General features: G+C 44.2%; 1 protein-coding gene across 5 annotated transcripts in view; it reads left to right on the top strand.

The window, feature by feature from the left end:
- The window catches only part of slc20a2 (solute carrier family 20 member 2), a gene marked incomplete at its 3' end in the record, with an annotated part of 192,973 nt that overhangs the window by 159,506 nt on the left and 12,217 nt on the right, over positions 1 to 21,250 (top strand). For all 5 annotated transcript variants that reach the window (XM_084330475.1, XM_084330473.1, XM_084330474.1 and 2 more), the window contains exons 6-9: positions 6,581 to 6,700; positions 10,116 to 10,349; positions 11,402 to 12,026; positions 16,069 to 16,254. In XM_084330475.1, the coding sequence (XP_084186601.1) occupies positions 6,581 to 6,700; positions 10,116 to 10,349; positions 11,402 to 12,026; positions 16,069 to 16,254 (1,165 nt within the window). The remainder of the gene's footprint in view (positions 1 to 6,580; positions 6,701 to 10,115; positions 10,350 to 11,401; positions 12,027 to 16,068; positions 16,255 to 21,250) is intronic.

The raw sequence follows: 21,250 nt of genomic DNA, 5'->3' as shown, positions 1-21,250 counted from the left end.
TACCATCTGATCTCAGGTAAGGAATCTATTTGACCAGTCTTAGGATAATCAGACCTGTTTTCACGGAGATATAAGCTTTTCCCCTATGTGTGTGTGTGGCTGTGGCTGTGCGAGCGATCAGGAACTAAGATAATCGATTTTCAGCTTGCCTATATAGCGTGCATACGTACACATATACTATCGATAATCTAGCGTTTATTTGAAAACGATTCATAAATAGGCCGAAAAATGACAACATTCTAGAATATTACAGTACAGGGCGTTTATCACGGAATCTTTTAATTTTCCTTGAAAACGAGGGCTTTTCAAAATGCTATAAAACGGAAATGAACCGATAAAAAAACAATCCGCTTCGACAATGTTGACTGGAAAATGAGTCATTGATAAGCGACGGGCAGATTAGACACATAGCCATAATTTAAGACATAGATTAGGCCAGTGGTTCTCAAACTGTGGTACGCGTACCACTAGTGGTACTTGGTGGTACTGCTGGTGGTACTTGAAAACATTTTTTTTTTTGCAGTCAGGCCACTGAACTTAGAAGCAGGCCAGGCCGCGTGAATATTAAAGGCAACCAACTTGTGTTCAGCTTTTCGTTCAGCGTTTCTCTGATTGGCCACACGGCCACGTGACCGCCCTAGCACACGCCCTTTTCCGCTGAGAGACGCGGCAGAAGCGCTGGTCGAACCAACGTGCTGCTCGAACCAGTTCAGACAGAGGTGTTTATTTATATTAATAAACATATCTACTAGAAACACTGGTGTTCTGTTGTGTGACTGTACTAAACTCTTCCACCACATGGCCGACATTTGACATACAGTACACCTCCTATCTATGTTGGGATTATGTTTGGTCATGACAAAACAATAAAAATCGCTACTGTTAGTAATGCTGCCACCACCCACTTCAATGACAGAGCTCTCATATTTGCGAATGCATAAACTATATCTTAAATTATGGCGATGATGACCGACATTTGACATACAGTACACCTCCTATCTATGTTGGGATTATGTTTGGTCATGACAAAACAATAAAAATCGCTACTGTTAGTAATGCTGCCACCACCCACTTCAATGACAGAGCTCTCATATTTGCGAATGCATAAACTATATCTTAAATTATGGCGATGTGTCTAATATGGCTTTCGCGAAGTCATTGATAAGCGACAGCCATATTAGACACATAGCCATAATTTAAGATATAGTTTATGCATTCGCAAAATATGAGAGCGCTGTCAGCGAAGGGCTTCCTACAACAGAGCACCGCCGCTGCTGCTGCTGAAGCTGGATCAAGCCGCGGGCGGCGCACGGAAGCCGGGGAAAAACCAACGCGTCGCCCCGCTGGCGCTTCACGGCTTCAGCAGCCTCCACGGGCGAAATAACATATAACGTTACAGCGTACAGTTCCACACTGATGTACAGTGAGTGTTTAATATGGCTGTCGCGAAGTCATTGATAAGCGACAGCCATATTAGACACATAGCCATAATTTAAGATATAGTTTATGCATTCGCAAAATATGAGAGCTCTGTCATTGAAGGGCTTCAACGGAGCGCGGCCGCTGCTGCTGCTGGAGCTGAAGTGATGTACAGTGACGAGTGAATCTGGTAGTTGGTTGTTAAAAACGCGAAACATAATAACGTTACGCTTTCTAGTTCAGCGCATTTCATAACTGTATGGGCTTTGTCAGGGTTCGAAATTAACGGGGGCTTGGGGCATAATGCCCTTGAAAATGGACAAAATGCCCTCGAAAATCAGTTAAAGGGGGCACTTAATGCCCCCGACAGTTTACTAATTATATATATATTTATCCGGTAATGGAGCGTCTGTATCGTACGGTTCAGATGACGCGCAAATAAAAAAAATCATTTGGCGGAGCCGGTGTTCTGCACTGGCTGCAGGCAGCAGCAGCAGCACTGTAGCCAGCCAGGTGCTAGTCAGTTTGTGTAAAAATGGCACGCACAATATAAATCAATCTTCATTACGACTTTAAAAACATAGCCATTAACATTACATAGGCCTACACACATCTTGCCATAGCAGTTCGTAAACACAACGCACGTTTTAACTATGGTAGCCCGACGCAGCCCGCAAGCTAATACTGTACAGTCAATGAAATGTCACCGTAGCTACTGTAGCAGAGGAGGAAATGGGAGTCTGAGAGGTGGGGTGTTTAAAGACAATGATAGGCGTTTATTCAACATCCAAGAAGGCTAACATACAACTGTGTTTTATTAACTCCAACCGGGACTATTGCCGCTTTCCCACTGCATGCCATCACCTCCTAACGTTACCGGAGCTGATAATAACATTGCTGAAGGTGCGTGACACTAAAATGTCCGTGGGGACCCGGCGCCAACCCATAGATAGTTCCAACTCACCGAATTGCGTAATCCACCACAGATGCACTCAATATTTAAATAATGTTAGTCTAAATAAATGTAGACAGAAACATAATAATTTCAAGCAGAAAACGAATCTTTCCATTAAGAACTGACAATCAGGGAATTTAAACATGGTTGACATTGTTTTTGTGTGTTTATATTAATTAAAGAAAGGAAAGTCTAGTGCTGGCTGAGCATATTGTTTGTTTGCACTAAGTTAATACTTTGACAAATGTAGCCTATATTTTTCAGTCGGTTCGGTCTTTGTGTGCCAAACATTATTTAAGGCTGTAAACACTGTAAACCTTTTATTTTTAATAAATGAGAAGCATGTTTAGATTTGAGTGTTAAATTTTTTTTAATAAAGATTAACGTATATCGAACTGAAAACCGTGACCCCAAAATCGTGATACGAACCAAACCGTCCATTTTGTGAACCGTCCCACCCCTACCGTTTATCATAAAAATTCAGTGCCCCCGAAATACAAAAAAAAGCCCCCGAAAATCAATTAAGGGGGGCAAAAAAAGCCCTTGAAAAAAAATGTTAATTTCTAACCCTGGGCTTTGTTTATACTTCAGAGGTGATGTACAGTGACGAGTGAATCTGGTAGTTGGTTGTTAAAAACGCGAAACATAATAATCAGTCAGCAGCGCTCCACTGCTACCGCAGCTGAACACAAGTTGGTTGGTACAGCAGCTTAAGTTGGTTGGTAGTGGTACACAAGTTGGTTGCCCGCGCTGCCGCTAGCTCCTTGGGTTTCATTTGGGACGTGGGAGGGGCTGCCGCTTGCTTGCGCGTGGGGGCGGGGGGTCGCGGCCAATCAGAGAAAAGCCGAACACAAGTTGGTTGCCTTTAATATTCACGCGGCCAGGCCAGTGTTTCTGGTTGCGGCAGCGCGATAGTTAGATAATCTAAGTGGGGAACAACCAGGAGATCACTGTGACAGAAAGTAATGCAGTCTAAACAGTCATAAATCTTTAATTCAACTCCAGCCCTGATCATAACCATTTATTTTTAGATTTCTTGTAATGTCAGATAAAAAATGAAATACTCCCACTTTTCTGAAAAGAGTTGGTGTTAAATCTGACATTACAAAAAATCCATCAAAATATGTGTTGCTGCTAATCATTGACACATGCCTAGCCTGTAATAACCCCCCCCCCCCCAGAAAAATGTACTTTGCATTTGATATATTGTAAATATTTTACTTTTTGTGTGTTTTTTTTAACAATCATTTGTGATGCCATCACACAAACTGGCATTTAAAGGGTAAACATTCAAAAATGTATTGAATATGTGTTTTCTTTTCTTTTTTACAATAATTTGTGATGCCCATCACAAACACTGGCATTTAAAGGGTAAAAATTCAAAAATTCCTGCACCAGAATGCAGGAAATTAAGTTTTTGTAACAAAATAATTGTGTGTGTGTGTGTGTGTGTGCGCGTGTGTGTGTGTGTGAGTGTGAGAGAGAATGACGGACAATTGCTTGCTGTGTGAGAGAAAGAGAGAGAGAGAGAGAGAGAGAGAGAGAGTGAGAGAGAGAGAGAGAAAGATAGAGAGAGAATTAAGTACATTTGCTGAAATACAGTTGTTCTTAATTTTCTCACTTGCTATGTGAGAATGTTAGTTATTATGTTCTCAATGCCCCTTGCATTGTATGAGTTGTGTGGAAGCGTTTGCTAGTTCTAGTGCTATCCCTTTGTACATTGTGGCTGTGTCTGACAAAAGTTAACAATAAATAATGGTATTAGGAATACATTTGCCTCCTGCGTGAACTGTGCATAGCTAATAGACTGTATTTTAACGCCGGTCATATGGTGGTACTTGGAGAGCCAGCTACGTTCTCAGGTGGTACTTGGTGTAAAAAGTTTGAGAACCACTGGATTAGGCGATATTAACGCTAACATTGAAGTGGATGATGGGCATTCAAGGGGGTAAAAAGGAAAACACGGCCGGCTCTGAAAGTGTTAATAGTGATTGTTTTTAAGGCCGTGTTCACACCTGAAAGTGCACGGATAGTCCGGACTATCCGCGGATAGTCCGGACTTTCTGGTTGACCAAATGTGAAAATTATACATTGTTTGATTTTGGTCTGCGTTCACACTGCCCTTTTTGGTGCGGACCTCATTTGTAAACAAAGGACATGCAGTCGCCAAGTCGTTCATCTATTGGACTATAGCACTCACAAACGTAAACAGTTGCAGACAGCGTAATGAGAGAGAGATACTGTCATTACGCGCGCAGCGCAAGTCGACTAGAGAGTAGAGAGAGAGAGACTGTCCACGCGCGGCGCGAGTCTAGAGAGGAGAGACTGTCATTACACGAGCGGCATGAGTCGACTAGAGAGTAGAGAGAGAGAGAGACTGTCCGTGCGCGGCGCGAGTCTAGAGAGGAGAGACTCATTACGCGAGCGGCGCAAGTCTGACTTCAGAGCCACACTGCAATGCACTGTAGGCTACTTTGCTTCCTAGATTAGGTACTATAGTTCGATTGAAACGGACCGAGACCCAACTTTTCAAGAGGACCATGGTTTGGTTGTTTGGTCCTCAAAATTGTTCGGTTTGTGTTCACACCTTTACAAACGAAACGGACTATTGATTTAAAGGGACCATGGTCCACTTAAAGTGGACCAAACAGGGTAGGTGTGAACGCGCCTTAAAAAACAAACATGGATTATTGTAATGTGAGTCCAAGATGTGATACTGAGCTACTTTTTTGGCATATACATCAAATCTAGCCAACACTATCCACAAACACGTTAAAAAAAAAGGGCTTTTTGACCAGAACTGAGACAAGGGTGACTCGAGGGCTAATACTGATGCATACAATACCAACTCCACCAAAGAAATCAATACTCATAATCCTAAATAACACTCATTTATTATTCCCTTAATCTCACACACAGTATCCCAAAAGTGTAAACCTTTGTCTCGTACAAATGTATCTAGTTTAAAGAGTGTGTGACGTCATCATGATGTCGTATAATATAATCCAGGAAGTATTAAATACAGCTCAGTGAAATGATGAAATTTTTATTATTTCCTTTATTGATCCCCTTGGGGAAATGCAGGTGTCATAATAGTGGCATTGGGGAGGGGAGGTACGCGCAGGAAAAAATATAATAATAGAAATAGTAATAATAATAGAACATAATAATAATAATAGTGGAATGGCAGTATATTCTATCAATAATAATAATAATAATAGTAGTAATAATAATATACGTGGTCTATATAGTAGTAGCACACTGTGCCAGAGTCTGCAGTGTTTAGTAATACGAGTCAGAAAGTCAGTTATCAAGTTCTCCAGCTGTTAGTTCTCCAACTATTGGCAGCAGTCCATGGAGCCTGGTGGCTTCTGTCATGAAGGACTGGCCAAGGTGATTTGTGGTGTGTTCATGGGGGCGGGGGGCTAAGTCTATGTGCTCCTCATAGAGGGGGGGGTATATGATATTTTGTTAGTAGGTGGGATATTTAAGCATCATGTTATATAACATATATATAATATATATAACATTTATATATTATATACTACCGTAATTCCTCTAATAGTAACCCCGGCTTGTATTTGTTTCAACTGTAGCTGATACCAGGCTTGTATTAGGAGGAGGCATGTATAAGAGAGAGGCCTATATTTCTAATTTTCAAACAGATCATAATGAATAAATCAACATTTTGTGTCAGTTTGAACCCAGTAAAATGTACTGGGTTCATTTATTGAAACCAAGTACTGTATGAAATACGGTAGTAAACAGTGCAATTACAGGTGGTCAAAAAAAGTTAAATAAAGTAAAATAGTGCAATCACAATACTGGTATAATAATAATAATAATAATAATAATAATAATAATAATAATAATAATAATAATAATAATAATAATAATAATAATAATAATAATAATAATAATAATAATAACTTCGTTTTATACAATTCTGACTGAGGTAGGCTTACTCTCTTGGTAAACATTAACACCATACCATTATATGGTATTTACTGCACAGCCAGGCCAGCATATACATGAAACCCGGCTTGTATTAGGAGGCCGGCTTATAATTGCTTAGCTCAACAGCGCACCCGGTCATTAATAGAGACCCGGTTTTTAATTGAATACCGGTTACTATTAGAGGAATTACGGTAATTACATTAAATAATTTTCTCGCGTGTTTGTGTGTGTGTGTGTGTGTGTGTCCAGTGCTAGGTCTGGAGTTGCTTCCAGTCTGGGCTATCTTCCTCATTACACTGGCCGGCTCTGTGGTCTGCGCTGCCCTAGTCTGGCTGATTGTCTGTCCTTGGATGAGGCGGAAAATAGCAGGTAGGTATTTTTGTTTGTGTGTGTGTGCCGTGCCTCAACCCCAGCTCCAGAACTAAATTATAGGATGGCCATTTGGAAAATTGCAGTGGGGTAGTGTTTCCAGCCAGCCTCTTTGTAAATATAAATATGTGAGAGGCTACACATTCATTTTGGAGGTACAGGGGCCAAAATAGACCGGAGACTCTCACCACATATTTGACAATAAATCAGGGGGGAAAACACGACTTTCCTACTGACAATCTGATAGACCCTTGATGGCATGCAGATTATAATATAATGTCTAGAGAGAGACCTGTAGGTTTACATACAGATATAATTGACTTTGGATGCTAACTTTCTCATTGGCTACATAATATCAAACAACATAACGTTACTCGTTACTACTTGTGTTTGTTGCCTTTATCGAGTCGAGTCCTGGTTAGGAAGTCCTGGTTCCATGTACAACGAACGACCAGCCCACGAATATCAACTCTGGCTATAATATTGCAGCCAAATATCATACAGGTTTCACATCACAAGGGTAATAATACATCAGATTTATATTGGGCTTTTCCAAATGCTCAAAGACGCTTAAACAGGGTACAAGTGAGACTTAAGATCACAGGGGCACAGGTCATTTTAAGATCACAGGGCATTTTAAGATCACTGGGGCACAGGGCATCTTGAGATCACAGGGCATTTTAAGATCACAGGGACACAGGGCATTTTTTTTTATGATGATCTTTTTCCTCCTTTCTTTTTCCGTTTTTCTTCCATCCCAATGTTAGTCGTTATGCCAATTCCCAATCCCCTTCCTGGTCGTTGCGCACTCTACCCCCATACCGTCGTTCCGGGAGGGCGGAGACTATCACATGCTTCCTCCGACACATGTGTACCCAGCCCACCGCTTCTTTTCACCTGGCAGCGCGGACTCTCACTGGGAGAGTGTAACGTGTGGAAGGTCACACTACCTCTCTTAGATCCTTCCCTTGCTGTGCAGGCGCCCCGACCGAACTGTAGGAGTCGCTGTTTACAACGACCAGGACCCACCCTCGCCGGGTTTCCCACCCTCTAACACTGCCAATTGTGTTAGTATGGACGGTCGGCCAACTCGGAAGCACCACAGCTGGATTCGATCCCACTGTCTCTGTGGTGGTAGACAGACGCTTAGTCCGCTGCACTACCCGGCCGCCCATTGACACAATGGCATTTTAAGATCACTGGGGCACAGGGTATCTTCAGATCACAGGGCATTTTAAGATCACAGGGACACAGGGTATCTTCAGATCACAGGGCATTTTAAGATCACAGGGACACAGGGCATTTTAAGATCACTGGGGCACAGGGCATCTTGAGATCACAGGGGCACAGGGCATCTTCAGATCACAGGGGCACAGGGCATCTTGAGATCACAGGGACACAGGGCATTTTAAGATCCCAGGGGCACAGGGCATCTTGAGATCACAGGGGCACAGGGCATCTTGAGATCACAGGGGCACAGGGCATCTTGAGATCACGGGCACAGGGCATCTTGAGATCACAGGGGCACAGGGCATCTTCAGATCACAGGGACACAGGGCATCTTCAGATCACAGGGACACAGGGCATTTTAAGATCACGGGCACAGGGCATTTTAAGATCACAGGAGCACAGGGCATCTTCAGATCACAGGGACACAGGGCATTTTAAGATCACAGGGGCACAAGGCATGTTAAGGCGCTCAGTTGCAACAATTAATCTGGAAAATAAGCTGCACAAACTCTTAAGCTGGGAAAGAAAATTCCTGGATAGGCTATAGTTACCAAATACCATCTCTGACCAAGTATAACATTGTTCCATGTTTAAAATACTTGGAGGGAGGAGAGGAGGAGGGGGGGGGGGGGGGGGGGTTTAGAGTATTTTGAAGGGTCAGCTGATTCCTATATTCCTCTTTTTTTTTTAAACTTTATTTTTTTTTAGCGTTTTCTGGTCAAGCATGACCGACAGAAACAGGTTGAAAATGGGATGTAGAGCAGGGGAAGACATTCTGAGAAATGACGGCGGGTCCGGTAATCGAACTCGTGTCCCCCAGATCCGTGACGAGCACGGTTTTCCCCGACGCAGAAATAGCGCCGAGATATGCGGTGAGCTACGGGAGCTCCCCCCTATATTCTTCTTTTATAAACAATGGTCCCACCAAACAAAACTGGAGAAGTTTCGGGTAACAGTTAAAAGACAAACGGCGGAGCCCACAAGTACTCCAGCTACAAAATCAAAACTCATTGGACAGAGAGCTGTCGGCAAACTGCTGCCTTTTGCAACATCCTACCTGTGTGAGGTAGGCTTTACATCCTACCTGTGTGAGGTAGGCTTTACATCCTACCTGTGTGAGGTAGGCTTTACATCCTACCTGTGTGAGGTCGGCTTTACATCCTACCTGTGTGAGGTAGGCTTTACATCCTACCTGTGTGAGGTAGGCTTTACATCCTACCTTTACATCCTACCTGTGTGAGGTAGGCTTTACATCCTACCTTTACATCCTACCTGTGTGAGGTAGGCTTTACATCCTACCTGTGTGAGGTAGGCTTTACATCTTACCTGTGTGAGGTAGGCTTTACATCCTACCTGTGTGAGGTAGGCTTTACATCCTACCTGTGTGAGGTAGGCTTTACATCCTACCTGTGTGAGGTAGGCTTTACATCCTACCTGTGTGAGGTAGGCTTTACATCCTACCTTTACATCCTACCTGTGTGAGGTAGGCTTTACATCCTACCTGTGTGAGGCAGACCTGTGTGAGGTACTGTAGGCTTTACCGCAGTGGCCTTCATCAAATCAAAATACAGATCAAAGTTGAACATTAAGAATGAACTGAGAGTGGAAATCTCAAAACAACTACCCCGCTTTGAGAATATTTGCATGAAGGGAAAGCAAGCACACATAAGTCACAGAATGTAGGCTAGAATGGGAATATGAAAAGTGATGTATTTGCAACCTGCAGTAGACAGTAATAATAGGCCTAATTTCGATTAATATAGTATTTAAGTTAATATTATTTTAATTTAATGAAATCTACTACTCAGGGAAGTACTACAGGCTAATTATTATTATTTGAATGAAAATAAATCTCCTACTCAGGGAAGTAGCCTACTGTAGGCCTACAATGAAAAATGTAATTATGCCAAATAATTTCACAGTGGCACAGGATAATTTGCCAAACTTTTGTTAATTTTCAAATAAAACTATAACTGTGTCTTTGTGTCTTGTTGTGTTAATCTTGTCTTGTTAGTAGTAGAGGAAATGGCATGTTTGTAGCCTAAACTTTATTCTAGCCTACATCTAGGTGGGGAGCAGGTTAGATGGGGCTCGAAAATATTTCCAACTACCCAAGTGGGGCCTGATTTGAAAACGTTTGGGAACCACTGTCTTAACCCCTCCATCGCCCGCTGTTTGCCCCCAGGCCGTCTGAAGAAGGAGCAGGCGCTGTCCAGGATCTCAGACGAGAGCTTGGACAAAATCCCAGAGGAAGAGGAGGAGAGCCCCGTCTTCAAAGAGCTGCCGGGGGCGAAGGGCACGGAGGAGGCCGTGCTGCCACTCGCGGTAGACGGCGGTGGCCGGAGCACCCTCGACTCCAGCGGAGAGCTGACCAGCCTGGCTAACGGGGGCACCGTCCTGCCCAACGGCAGAGTGTACGGTAAGAGCTGGACCAGCGATTAGATATAATATATAGTGTGTTTATTTTTCTATTTTATTTAGTTTATTTGACAGGGACGATGCCCAACAGAAGACATGGCAGCAGCTATACAGCTGTGGCCCCTGGGAAGGGAGGGGAGGGTGTTCCTGTTAGGGTGTTGGGGTGTTCCTGTTAGGGTGTTAGGGTGTTCCTGTTAGGGTGTTAGGGTGTTCCTGTTAGGGTGTTATTGTTAGGGTGTTCCTGTTAGAGTGTTAGGGTGTTCCTGTTAGGGTGTTCCTGTTAGGGTGTTCTTGTTAGGGTGTTCCTGTTAGGGTGTTCCTGTTAGGGTGTTAGGGTGTTCCTGTTAGGGTGTTAGGGTGTTCCTGTTAGGGTGTTAGGGTGTTCCTGTTAGGGTGTTCCTGTTAGGGTGTTAGGGTGTTCCTGTTAGGGTGTTAGGGTGTTCCTGTTAGGGTGTTAGGGTGTTCCTGTTAGGGTGTTAGGGTGTTCCTGTTAGGGTGTTAGGGTGTTCCTGTTAGGGTGTTAGGGTGTTCCTGTTAGGGTCCCCATGGTCATGGGATTCCTACAAAAGTCATGCAATTTTAAAATGTCTTTTCCAGGCCTGGAAATAGTTTGGAAAATTATTAAATAGGTCATGGAAATCTGAAATCATGCTACTACGTTTATCATGTATGTAAAGTTTAAAATGCAAATTCCAGGTAAGGTGAGAAAAGGAGTCCTAATGTGATAGCCAGAGTAAAGCTTTCATAACAAGTTTACAATGTCAGTTACGGTTCATTCATTATACCACAGAAATACATTTTGAAAAACTAAAATTGGAATTTAATGGGAAAATATGATGATCAAATCAACTAATTCATAAAAAAAATGTCATATAAAATGAACACAATCCTATGACTTTCAGTTGACAAAAGAACTGTCCAGTTGAGGACGGTCTTGATAATGACAACAATGGACGGGCCTGTACAAAAACACAACCTCTTACATACAAAGCCTTCTCTCCTCCTCTCTCCGTCCTTCTCTCCTCCTCCTCCTCCTCTCCTCCACTCCTCCAGGCCGGACCAACTCCATGACCAACGGCTGCCTCAAGTCTCCCATCTCCAACGGCAGCTTCAGCTTCGACGGCCACATGCGCAGCGACGGCCAGGTGTACCACACGGTGCACAAGGACTCCGGCCTCTACAAGGACCTGCTCAACAAGATCCACCTGGGCCGCCTGGACGACGGCTCCACCGCCCCCGACAACAACTACCGCATGCTGCGCCGCAACAACAGCTACACCTGCTACACGGCGGCCATCTGCGGCATGCCCGTCCAGCCGCTGCTGCGCGCGGAGTCGCGGGAGGCGCGCGAGGACAGCGAGAAGCTGGTGGGCGAGGGGGGCGGCGGGAGGAGCAACAGCGTGTCCTACTCCAAGAAGAGGGTGCGCTACGACAGCTACTCGTCGTACTGCAATGCGGTGGCGGAGGCGGAGATCGAGGCGGAGGAGGGCGGCGTGGAGATGAAGCTGGCCACGGAGCTGGAGGGGGAGGATGGCCCGTCGGCGCCGGTGCCTCTGGACGACTCTGCAGAGGAGGACCACGAGGAGAAGGACAAGCCCGAGGTCTACCTGCTCTTCCACTTCCTGCAGATCCTCACCGCGTGCTTCGGCTCCTTCGCTCACGGCGGCAACGACGTCAGGTGCTGCCCCCTGCTGCACACCGGACACACAGCGTCCTCGCATGGACGAGTCGCTGGAGGATTTGATCAGCAACATTCTGCTACACAGTCATACATTCACACCACCATTTCTATAGGAGTATTTCACCTCAAAAGCACTGTAGCAGGATATAACAGCTTTTAAACCATATTACTACGACAGAATTCCTCCCTGAAGCGTTCAGCTGCTTGATTTCATAATGTAAAGAATGTCTTTACAATAACAAATGTCAAGTTAAATGACATGCTTCAGGAACGTTTATAGCTCTGCTTGTAGTGCATACTGTATTTCGATTAAGACTTAGTTTGTGTCCCCACCTAGTGTCTGTGTGTCTGTGTGTCTCCACCTAGTGTCTGTGTGTCTCCACCTAGTGTCTGTGTCTCCACCTAGTGTCTGTGTGTCTCCACCTAGTGTCTGTGTGTCTCCACCTAGTGTCTGTGTGTCTCCACCTAGTGTCTGTGTGTCTCCACCTAGTGTCTGTGTGTCTCCACCTAGTGTCTGTGTGTCTCCACCTAGTGTCTGTGTGTCTCCACCTAGTGTCTGTGTGTCTCCACCTAGTGTCTGTGTGTCTCCACCTAGTGTCTGTGTGTCTGTGTCCCCACCTAGTGTCTGTGTGTCTCCACCTAGTGTCTGTGTGTCTCCACCTAGTGTCTGTGTGTCTCCACCTAGTGTCTGTGTGTCTCCACCTAGTGTCTGTGTGTCTCCACCTAGTGTCTGTGTGTCCCCACCTAGTGTCTGTGTCTCCACCTAGTGTCTGTGTGTCTCCACCTAGTGTCTGTGTGTCTCCACCTAGTGTCTGTGTGTCTCCACCTAGTGTCTGTGTGTCTCCACCTAGTGTGTCTGTGTGTCCCCACCTAGTGTCTGTGTGTCTCCACCTAGTGTGTCTGTGTGTCCCCACCTAGTGTCTGTGTGTCTCCACCTAGTGTCTGTGTCTCCACCTAGTGTCTGTGTGTCTCCACCTAGTGTGTCTGTGTGTCCCCACCTAGTGTCTGTGTGTCTCCACCTAGTGTGTCTGTGTGTCCCCACCTAGTGTCTGTGTGTCTCCACCTAGTGTCTGTGTCTCCACCTAGTGTCTGTGTGTCTCCACCTAGTGTGTCTGTGTGTCCCCACCTAGTGTCTGTGTGTCTCCACCTAGTGTCTGTGTGTCTCCACCTAGTGTCTGTGTGTCTGTGTGTCTCCACCTAGTGTCTGTGTGTCTCCACCTAGTGTCTGTGTCTCCACCTAGTGTCTGTGTGTCTCCACCTAGTGTCTGTGTGTCTCCACCTAGTGTCTGTGTTTCTGTGTGTCTCCACCTAGTGTGTGTGTCCCCACCTAGTGTGTCTGTGTGTCTCCACCTAGTGTCTGTGTGTCTGTGTGTCTCCACCTAGTGTCTTTGTGTCCCCACCTAGTTTCTGTGTGTCCCCACCTAGTGTCTGTGTGTCCCCACCTAGTGTCTGTGTGTCTCCACCTAGTGTCTGTGTGTCCCCACCTAGTGTCTTTGTGTCTCCACCTAGTGTCTGTGTTTCTGTGTGTCTCCACCTAGTGTGTGTGTCTCCACCTAGTGTCTGTGTGTCTCCACCTAGTGTCTGTGTGTCTCCACCTAGTGTCTGTGTCTCCACCTAGTGTCTGTGTGTCTCCACCTAGTGTCTGTGTGTCTCCACCTAGTGTCTGTGTGTCTCCACCTAGTGTCTGTGTCTCCACCTAGTGTCTGTGTGTCTCCACCTAGTGTCTGTGTCTCCACCTAGTGTCTGTGTGTCTCCACCTAGTGTCTGTGTGTCTCCACCTAGTGTCTTTGTGTCCCCACCTAGTGTCTGTGTGTCTCCACCTAGTGTCTGTGTGTCTCCACCTAGTGTCTGTGTGTCCCCAGCTAGTGTCTGTGTGTCTCCACCTAGTGTCTGTGTGTCTCCACCTAGTGTCTGTGTGTCTCCACCTAGTGTCTCCACCTAGTGTCTGTGTGTCTCCACCTAGTGTCTGTGTGTCCCCACCTAGTGTCTGTGTGTCTCCACCTAGTGTCTGTGTCTCCACCTAGTTTCTGTGTGTCTCCACCTAGTGTCTGTGTGTCCCCACCTAGTGTCTGTGTCTCCACCTAGTGTCTTTGTGTCCCCACCTAGTTTCTGTGTGTCCCCACCTAGTGTCTTTGTGTCCCCACCTAGTTTCTGTGTGTCTCCACCTAGTGTCTGTGTCTCCACCTAGTGTCTTTGTGTCCCCACCTAGTTTCTGTGTGTCCCCACCTAGTGTCTGTGTGTCTCCACCTAGTGTGTCTGTGTGTCTCCACCTAGTTTCTGTGTGTCCCCACCTAGTGTATTTCAGTTTGTCAGAAAGCCTACCAGTCACCATTTTGGATTCAGTCTTCCAAGGTTGTCCCACAGTGCAACACACACGCATGTACACACGCACACACACACATGCATGCATATACGCACGCACAAACACACGCATGTACGCACGCATGTACGCACGCATGTACGCAACGCACACACACACCCAGCTCTGTGAGAGGAACCAGAGGGGCTGAAGACTGGATGCAGGGAGCTGACAGGATGTATACATGTAGGGTTTGATCTGATGACTGCAGATTTCCAGCCATCTAAAACATAGGTGTCAAACTCACGGCCCGCGGGCCAAATGCGGCCTGCCACGTCATTTGATGTGGCCCACCAAGAGCTCTGGTAAAAAAAAAAAAAAAAAAAAACATTTTTTTTTATTTTTTTTTTTTAACATTAATCTTGGGTTAAAAAATAGCGGCGTTAAAATAATTGTGGGTTAATGCGTTAATAAAGCTTTGACAGCCTTAGTTATTACACATTCTTACACATACATGTGTGTTGAACATCTGAGGTATTGATGAAGTAACAAAGGAAACAAGCCAAAAGCACTTACTCCTCAAACATTCTTTGACAATTTTACAGCCCAAAATACAAAAAAGATCCAGGCGGAATAGGTAACAAAGGGTTGAAGAAATATTGTCTGAACTGTCAGATGCAAGCTGGCTGTGTGACATAACCGAGCATCTCGCTCAATTGAATAAGAAGCTGTAGGGACGCAAACAAGTCCCTCCCAAAACTTGACCAATATAGTTGTGAACTGAGACAACCCTTATTTTGTTATTTTTGAGTACAGTTACAGTTGTGTGTTCATGCAGACACATAATAGCAATTTCATTACGAATAGAAAATGGGGGACCCTGATGTAAACAAGTCGAAAGTCTTTCTCTGGTCTGCATCCCCTTAACAATTGTGTGTATTGAGCTGTACTGTACTGTACCCATTCTGCAATCTGTTAATTAAAGTTAATTAAACTATCTTCCATTAGTTGGATGTATGGCCTCTGCAAGGTTGTGTGCAGCCATTTGTTTTTGTAACATCTGCTACATCTGTCCCACGCGTTCTTTGCAGCTCACAGTTGTTAGTTCTGCCCCTCTTGACTGTGACAAAAAGGTTTTGAACAAACTTAATGTCATAGCTTGTATTTGATGATATTCTTCTTTGTTATTTACTTGAATGGTTTGATCATTGATTGATGGAGTAATATGGGGTTCTGATAAACTAAAATTATTTGTTAAAATAACATAAGCTAACATATATTTTTACATCTATGCAAATGCATATGCAATATGTATAACTTGAATAAGTAATAAATACAGAAACAACATGTTTAACAATATGTAAATGAGTAGCTACATTTATTTTACATTACATTAACATTTATACGGTCTTTGGCCCTTTGAGGGCAACCATAATGCTGATGTGGCCCTCTGTGAAAATGAGTTTGACACCCCTGATCTAAAATGTTAGTATTTTGTAAATGAGTGAGCTTAATTTTTTTTAAGATAATGGATGTCAGTTTGAAATGAAACTCTTTACACAGCCCATTAGATTTACATTATCCAATAGAATGAGCTCAAATTATTATGGCATCAACATCCACAACAAAAGAGAACACACCTCGTTTTTACTTAATTCTTAAAATAATGTTTATACATTGTTTTTATATATAGATTTTTTTTTTTGTTACTAATTGACCTGTCTCTCTCCCCCTCTGCAGTAATGCAATCGGGCCCCTGGTTGCGCTGTGGATGATCTACGACCAGGGCGGAGTGATGCAGGACGCCGACACGCCCATCTGGCTGCTGTTGTACGGCGGCGTCGGCATCTGTGTCGGCCTGTGGGTGTGGGGCCGGCGCGTCATCCAGACCATGGGCAAAGACCTGACACCCATCACCCCCTCCAGGTGAGACTGTGACCACACTAACCCCCCGCTCTGCCCCGGGGATGAGACTGTGTGAACTGGGTTGGAAGTTATGTGCATGGATGTGAGTTTGAGATATGAGAACACAAGCCAACATGTATTTGTCTGCTGGTACGCGCACACACACACACACACACACACACACACACACACACACACACACACACACACACACACACACACACACACACACACACACACACACAGTGTGGTCATGTGCATGGATGTGTGTTTGGGATATGATAACTTGTCTTTTTCCCGCTGGTACACACACACACACACACACACACACACACACACACACACACACACACACACACACACACACACACACACACACACACACACACACACACACACAGAAGCCAGGAGATGCTGACACATACACAAACCACAAGGCCCAACACCCACCTGTATACGTTTATACATGCATGCAGGTATATGTGAATGTAAATATGCACATTTTTTCACGACACTGGCATTCTCTCTAACCACTCTTTGACATTCAGTGAAACTAGGTATAGATTATACACCGAAACTAGGTATAGATTATACACTGAAACTAGGTATAGATTATACACCGAAACTAGGTATAGATTATACACCGAAACTAGGTATAGATTATACACCGAAACTAGGTATAGATTAGGAAATACACCTAAACTAGGTATAGATTATACACCTAAACTAGGTATAGATTATACACCGAAACTAGGTATAGATTATACACCTAAACTAGGTATAGATTATACACCGAAACTAGGTATAGGAAATACACCTAAACTAGGTATAGATTATACACCTAAACTAGGTATAGATTATACACCTAAACTAGGTATAGATTATACACCGAAACTAGGTATAGATTATACACCTAAACTAGGTATATATTATACACCTAAACTAGGTATAGATTATACACCTAAACTAGGTATAGATTATACACCTAAACTAGGTATAGATTATACACCTAAACTAGGTATAGATTATACACCTAAACTAGGTCTAGATTATACACCTAAACTAGGTATAGGAAATACACCTAAACTAGGTATAGATTATACACCTAAACTAGGTATAGATTATACACCTAAACTAGGTATAGATTATACACCGAAACTAGGTATAGATTATACACCTAAACTAGGTATAGATTATACACCGAAACTAGGTATAGGAAATACACCTAAACTAGGTATAGATTATACACCTAAACTAGGTATAGATTATACACCTAAACTAGGTATAGATTATACACCGAAACTAGGTATAGATTATACACCTAAACTAGGTATAGATTATACACCTAAACTAGGTATAGATTATACACCGAAAGTAGGTATAGATTATACACCTAAACTAGGTACATTTATACAACATGTAACATTTTATAGGGCAGAGTAGACTATACATATCGGTTTACATATATATTCAGCAATATGTACACTAATGTTTTAGTAGCGTGGCATACAGTGCTGTTGTAGTTTTAAAGTGCTGTAAGTGATTTGGAGCGGCTATTGAAGAAGTGCAAGTCTGCACTCTGCAGCCTTTGATCGACTCAGCTGATGTATGTAACTCAGTCAGACATGTTCTTGGCTGATGTTAATGTGGTATGCAAGACTCCTAATAACCTAATGAAGCTCGACTTTCACATAATATTGAAGTAGGGCTGGCCGATTAATCAAGTGTCAATTTCAATTACAATTTTGTCTTCCCACGATCATGAAAACAAGATTGTCGAGATTATTGTGCTGCATGCCACGTCGCTCTCATTTTGTCTTGTGTTGTAAACGCAGCGCACCCTTCCTTCACAGCGGTGCGCTCATTTAGAGTACGATATAGCTTTAGTATTGAATACAAGCACTTTGAACTGCAACCTCTGTATGAAAAGTGCTATACAAATAAAGTTATTATTATTATTATTATTATTACATAAAGATAAAAACTGGATCCCTGAAACTAGAAATGCCCCTACCCTCCCACCACGTTTACTATACAAAGAAGCATCATCTAAGAGCGATGTTGGTTCACTTTGTGTAAATGGTTATTAGCATTTTGTAAGTGACTCTTGTCGTGGTAGCGATGCACAGATTCCCTATAACCTTTCGGTATCAGCCGATACCAAGTACCGATCTCAGCCATCAACTTTACTGAACAGTATAGACATTAGTTTGGTCTCGCTGAACAAAATGTGTGAGATATAATAAATTGTTCTCCATTAGAGAGATCTAACACCCTTTTATGTGTTGCAAAATGCAGCAAATCAAGTCACTTGTTTGGATTGGATTTTAGTTTGGGGGAAATTATTATATATACTGATGCCCTATTTTAACCATCTACCAACTACCGGTTTAATCAAGTTTCAAGTTTCAAGTTTCTTTAATAGTTGTCATACAGAAGTACAGAATACTTTTGTACAAAATGCTTCTTACTGTTTAAAATCCTTTATCAATAAATATAAAGTGTAAGTGTGTTTGTGTCAACCCCCTCATGCTAACTTGCTCCATAATGGCCCAAACCCCTTGCTTAGTGAATGTGCTAAGAAGATGATGCATTATACATATTATTCTATGCCTTTAAAACGGCACTGTAGAATGTGAAAAATGCATAAAAAAAATCAGTTATTGACCAAGCTAAATCATGGAGTGGGACGGAACCAGAGAAAAAGCACAGTGAAATTGCCCATACAGGCTCTTCTGATCGGTCGTGACTAGCAAACTGTAAAAGGCTATGGTCTCATTTCTCATTTATTTTGTATGATATGTGGATGACACAAATGTAAAACAGTGGCCAAAGTTACCTTGCTTGAAGAAATGTCTCTTTTGTCACCATTATTTTCTCTCCTCCATATTTAAACACGGTTACCTCTTATCGCGACAGGGTGTCGGTCTTCCATAGTGCAGCTCTAACTCTCAGGAGGTTATTAATTAACAACACCAAGGCCCTAACGTGACTCCCCCCCCCCCTTCCTCACACGCACACAAAAAGAAAGAGGGGGTGGAGAGAGAGAAAGAGGCAGACAGAGAGAAAGAGGCAGACAGAGAGAGAGAGACAATGGGAAAACTGCCCTCTAGTCCCCAATCATGGGGAGGTGACGCCAGCCTGACTCACTCTTTATCCCTCTCTCTCTCTTTTTCTCTTTGCTGCATTCTCTCTCTCTCTCTTCCCCTTTCTCTGTTTTCTTTGCCTTCCTTGATCCGTCTTTTCTCTCTGCTTTTTTGTCTCGTCAATTCCTTTTTCATCCTCTGTATTTGTTCTTTCTCTTCCTCCCTTCCGCCAATTCCTTCTTTGTTTGTGTAACCATTAGTGATAATACTGGTCTAGGATATCAGGCTGATATCGGGTTAAAACAGGATAATACTGGTCTGGGATATCACGCTGATACCAGGTTAAAACAGGATAATACTGGTCTGGGATATCAGGCTGATACCAGGTTAAAACAGGATAATACTGGTCTGAGATATCAGGCTGATATCGGGTTAAAACGGTATCAGGAGAATGTAACATGTGAGAAATCAAATGCCACCAAAGTCTCTCTCAAGAGAAGTGTGCTCATTCTGCTGCCATCTTGATAACAGAAACAAGACCTGACCCCTTCTACACATGCTGCCATCAAGTGGTCATCAAATCCTTAGTTACCAGGGTAACCACTCACTGCAGAGATCGTCATTCATTTTAAACATCTTCAAAACTCACATTTCAACTAAAAATACAGTAGATTATAATTTTTTTCAACATAAAACAACATCACATTTTCTCTGAATATGTTTGTGGTTATGTAGCAAGTAATTTTGTTGTTGCAATTGTCTTTGCATTCTCTGAGCGCTCCCTCTCCTCCTTTTAGAAACCGTCTCTGAAGCCTCCATCTCCCCTCTCTCCTCTCCCCCCTCTCTCCATCTCCCCTCTCTCCTCTCCTCTCTCTCCTCTCTCCTCTCCCATCTCTCTCTCTCCATCTCCCCTATCTCTCCCCTCTCTCTCCATCTCCCCTCTCTCTCTCTCCATCTCCCCTCTCTCTCCCCTCGCTCTCCATCTCCCCTCCTCTCTCTCCCCATTTCCCCTATCTCTCTCATCTCCCCTCTATCTCTCTCTACCTCCCCTCTCTCCATCTCCCCTCCATCTCTCCTCTCCCCTCTCTCTCCCCTCTCTCACTCCACCCCCCCCTCTCTCACCTCTCTCCCCTCCCCCTCCATCTCTCATCTCCCCCTCTCTCTCATCTCCCCTCTCTATCCCCTCCCTCTCTCTCCCCCTCTCTCACTCCATCCCCCCCTCTCTCACCTCTCTCCCCTCCCCCTCCATCTCTCCTCTCCCCCTCTCTCTCATCTCCCCTCTCTATCCCCTCTCTCTATCTCCCCTCTCTTCCCTCTCTCTCCTCTCCTCTCTCTCTCCATCTCCCATTTATCTCTCCCCTCTCTCCATCTCCTCTCTCCATCTCTCCCCTCTCCATCTCCTCTCTCTCCCATATCTCTCTCCTCTCCCCTCTCTCCCCTCTCTCTCCATCTCCCCTATCTCTCTCTCCATTTATCCTCTCTCCCCTCTCTCCATCTCTCATCTCGCTCCCCTCTCTCTCTCCATCTCCTCTCTCTTTCCACCCTCTCTCTCCTCTCTCTCCTCTCTCCTCTCATTGCTTCCTCTGCTCTGTTTCATTTGTCTTCTCTCCTCAATCTTTCTTTCTTGCCACCTTGTCTCCTCACTTATTCTCCCTCTAGGTTCCCCTGCTTTCTCACAACCATATTCATTCCCCCTCCTCTCTCTCCTCCTCCTCTCTTTCTCACCCCCTCTCTCCCTCCCCCTCCTCTCTCTCTTTCTCCCCTCCTTACTCTCTCCCTCCCCTATCTCCTCCCCTCCTCTCTCGTCTCGACACAAAGATGAATCCTCTTCCCCCCTCCTCTGTCATCCCCTCCTCTTCCCCCTCCTCTCTCCTCCCCTCCTCTTTCCCCCTCCCCTCTCCTCCTATTTCCCCCTCCTCTCTCCTCCCCTC

The sequence above is a fragment of the Notolepis coatsorum genome, assembly GCF_963971535.1.
Source record: "Notolepis coatsorum genome assembly, chromosome: 1".
Lineage (NCBI taxonomy): Eukaryota > Metazoa > Chordata > Actinopteri > Aulopiformes > Paralepididae > Notolepis > Notolepis coatsorum.
The sequence above is the reverse complement of the archived record's forward strand: the minus strand, read 5'-3'. Positions and strand labels throughout refer to the sequence as shown.